The 3,234-nt window shown below is 42.1% G+C and overlaps 2 protein-coding genes and 1 long non-coding RNA gene across 3 annotated transcripts in view; 1 reads left to right on the top strand and 2 right to left on the bottom strand.

Annotated features, from left to right (window-relative positions):
• LOC116003829 (probably inactive leucine-rich repeat receptor-like protein kinase At2g25790) overlaps positions 1 to 1,150 on the bottom strand; it is a 3,553-nt gene extending 2,403 nt beyond the window's left edge. Inside the window, exon 1 of the mRNA XM_031243769.1 lies at positions 661 to 1,150. Coding sequence (XP_031099629.1) covers positions 661 to 1,124 — 464 coding nt within the window. The 5' untranslated portion in view covers positions 1,125 to 1,150. The remainder of the gene's footprint in view (positions 1 to 660) is intronic.
• LOC116003830 overlaps positions 1 to 1,654 on the top strand; it is a 3,145-nt gene extending 1,491 nt beyond the window's left edge. Inside the window, exon 2 of the long non-coding RNA XR_004094715.1 lies at positions 661 to 1,654. This is a non-coding gene — a long non-coding RNA (uncharacterized LOC116003830). The remainder of the gene's footprint in view (positions 1 to 660) is intronic.
• Positions 1,655 to 2,458: 804 nt separating this feature from the next.
• Positions 2,459 to 3,026, bottom strand: LOC116003828 (probable LRR receptor-like serine/threonine-protein kinase At5g63710). Its single transcript, XM_031243768.1, has one exon. The coding sequence runs from the start codon at positions 2,998 to 3,000 to the stop codon at positions 2,506 to 2,508; it is 495 nt and encodes a 164-aa protein (XP_031099628.1). The 5' UTR covers positions 3,001 to 3,026; the 3' UTR covers positions 2,459 to 2,505.
• Positions 3,027 to 3,234: the final 208 nt, after the last annotated feature.

The following is a 3,234-nucleotide window of genomic DNA, read 5'->3' as shown; positions in this document are numbered from 1 at the left end:
GGTGATGAGAGGAAGGTCAACAGAACGTGGCCAAAGCAGTGGTCGTGGTAGATCAAAATCAAGTAAGAAGAATTTAAAGTGTTACAACTGTGGAAAGAAGGGTCACTTGAAGAAAGATTGTTGGAATTTACCTCAGAATTCCAATCCTCAAGGAAATGTTGCAAGTACCTCAGATGATGGAAGTGCTCTCTGTTGTGAAGCATCAATAGCCAGGGAAGGCAGAAAAAGGTTCGCAGATATATGGCTTATAGACTCGGGAGCCACATATCACATGACCTCAAGGAGAGAATGGTTCCATCATTATGAACCAATCTNCTACAAAATGACCCCAAATCTACAACTATAAATAGGGAGGTCATTTTGCCATTCTAGCCATCCCAAATCATTCTATTCTTCCCTCATATACTAGAGATATTAGAGAGTTTGTTGAGTGTATTTCTCCTTCCTAGCAAGAGAGAATTATCCTTGTTTTCTCCTTGTTAGTTAGAGAGTGGTTGTAACTCCTATTTTCTCATAGTGAAATTCTTCTACCCTTGCCCGTGGTTTTTACCCTAATTTGTTTAGGGGTTTTCCACGTAAAATCTGTGCCTCATTTATTTTTCTTTCTCAAATTATTGTTGCAATCTGATCTATCCCACTTCCGCGGGCGCAACACCGGAGAACTGATTGTAACTGAGATCCAGCGTTTGCAACCCCCGGAGCTTCCCAAGCCCCGCCGGAATCCCGCCGGAGAGAAAATTCCGGCTGATTCCAAGAAACCTGAGATTCTGCAACTCCGACAAGATTTCCGGCAATGCACCGGTTATCCTCCCCGGAACAACACTAAACTCAGCCAACCCAGAAAGTTTCCCAATCGCCGGATCAATCCTTCCAGTCAATCCCGGCGACCCAGCTCTGGGATCACCGAGATTCAACGCGACAACCTTATCCCCCTCGCAGAAAACTCCGGCGAAGCCACAGGGATCCGAAGTAAAATCCCAGGACCCAAAATAATTCGACCCAGGCAAATCATCCAAGCTTTTCCGAACCGCTTGTAAAGCCAAGAAATCCACAGGGTCAAGAATCGCAAAAACTGCAAAGAACCTAACAAGAAGACAAACAAGGAAGAAGAAGAATCTAAGCATTGTGTACCCGATTTTTCAAGAAACAGAGAGCAGAAGATGAAGAAAAGAAAGCTCTTTTTTTCCCAGATTTCTTTCTTCTGGGAGAGAAGTGAAGATGTTGGAAAGGGCAATAAGTGGTGGCGATGCTACTATGTTGTGTCAGTGTGTTGCGCTTTTAGGTGGAGGAGAGGACACAGAAAATCTGTTTTGCTTCGTTTATTAATGAAAAATTATGTACGTAAATATTGTGGAGTTCGAGGGATAAACGGTTGTCCGAGCCTACGTGGATGTCCGAAGCTGGGAGTTTAGGTGACAGATAAGCAGGCTCGAGTTTTGAGGAAGATGACCACGTAACCTTTTTGTCTTTATGCTTAGGAGTTGGAGAAATGAAAAGCGTGCCTTGTTTATTAGATTATAGATTAGACTTTAGAGGAATAAAAAACTAAATAAAAATTGAGAATGATGTTTTTTCGTTAGGAATTGAGTAAGACTTGTGTAAGACTGTCTCACGAGTTTCACTTCATAATTTTTATTTATTTAGTACTTGTGAATTGCTTAGAGCTATGGATAAGTTATACATATTACGATCTTCAAAATGGTTCACATTAACGCCCTTAAATACATGTATTATTACTATGGCTACTATTTGCTCATTTAGCCTTGAAAACGAAAATGATTATCCATCTATCAGGCGGACAATTCAATTAATAAGCAGGTGATAAATTGAGCATTGAGAACTCAAGATCAAACTCTGACAATCACATTGTAGAAGTTTCACCTAATATGGTGAGTTCATTGTGAATACCAAACATTGATTTTATCCCGCTATAATTATGTTGGACGAAATGTAAGGGCGTGGGGAAGTGACTTCATCTTTGAAGGTGGGAGAAAGGATTAGCAATCTACTAATCATCTTAGTTATGTATTTCTTTCTTGTCCGCATGGGCAGTTTAACTGGTTACATGGATGAAATTTAGGAGTAAAGACAAAGTGAGGGGGGCTTCTTGTGCGGGATGCTTTGTCGAGCCCACGCGTGAGGGTGCTTGGGGGTGGGATTCAACCTTTTAGGAGAAAAAGGCTATGTATTNCTACAAAATGACCCCAAATCTACAACTATAAATAGGGAGGTCATTTTGCCATTCTAGCCATCCCAAATCATTCTATTCTTCCCTCATATACTAGAGATATTAGAGAGTTTGTTGAGTGTATTTCTCCTTCCTAGCAAGAGAGAATTATCCTTGTTTTCTCCTTGTTAGTTAGAGAGTGGTTGTAACTCCTATTTTCTCATAGTGAAATTCTTCTACCCTTGCCCGTGGTTTTTACCCTAATTTGTTTAGGGGTTTTCCACGTAAAATCTGTGCCTCATTTATTTTTCTTTCTCAAATTATTGTTGCAATCTGATCTATCCCACTTCCGCGGGCGCAACACCGGAGAACTGATTGTAACTGAGATCCAGCGTTTGCAACCCCCGGAGCTTCCCAAGCCCCGCCGGAATCCCGCCGGAGAGAAAATTCCGGCTGATTCCAAGAAACCTGAGATTCTGCAACTCCGACAAGATTTCCGGCAATGCACCGGTTATCCTCCCCGGAACAACACTAAACTCAGCCAACCCAGAAAGTTTCCCAATCGCCGGATCAATCCTTCCAGTCAATCCCGGCGACCCAGCTCTGGGATCACCGAGATTCAACGCGACAACCTTATCCCCCTCGCAGAAAACTCCGGCGAAGCCACAGGGATCCGAAGTAAAATCCCAGGACCCAAAATAATTCGACCCAGGCAAATCATCCAAGCTTTTCCGAACCGCTTGTAAAGCCAAGAAATCCACAGGGTCAAGAATCGCAAAAACTGCAAAGAACCTAACAAGAAGACAAACAAGGAAGAAGAAGAATCTAAGCATTGTGTACCCGATTTTTCAAGAAACAGAGAGCAGAAGATGAAGAAAAGAAAGCTCTTTTTTTCCCAGATTTCTTTCTTCTGGGAGAGAAGTGAAGATGTTGGAAAGGGCAATAAGTGGTGGCGATGCTACTATGTTGTGTCAGTGTGTTGCGCTTTTAGGTGGAGGAGAGGACACAGAAAATCTGTTTTGCTTCGTTTATTAATGAAAAATTATGTACGTAAATATTGTGGAGTT

The sequence above is a fragment of the Ipomoea triloba genome, chromosome 14, assembly GCF_003576645.1.
Source record: "Ipomoea triloba cultivar NCNSP0323 chromosome 14, ASM357664v1".
Taxonomy (NCBI): domain Eukaryota; kingdom Viridiplantae; phylum Streptophyta; class Magnoliopsida; order Solanales; family Convolvulaceae; genus Ipomoea; species Ipomoea triloba.
The sequence above is the reverse complement of the archived record's forward strand: the minus strand, read 5'-3'. Positions and strand labels throughout refer to the sequence as shown.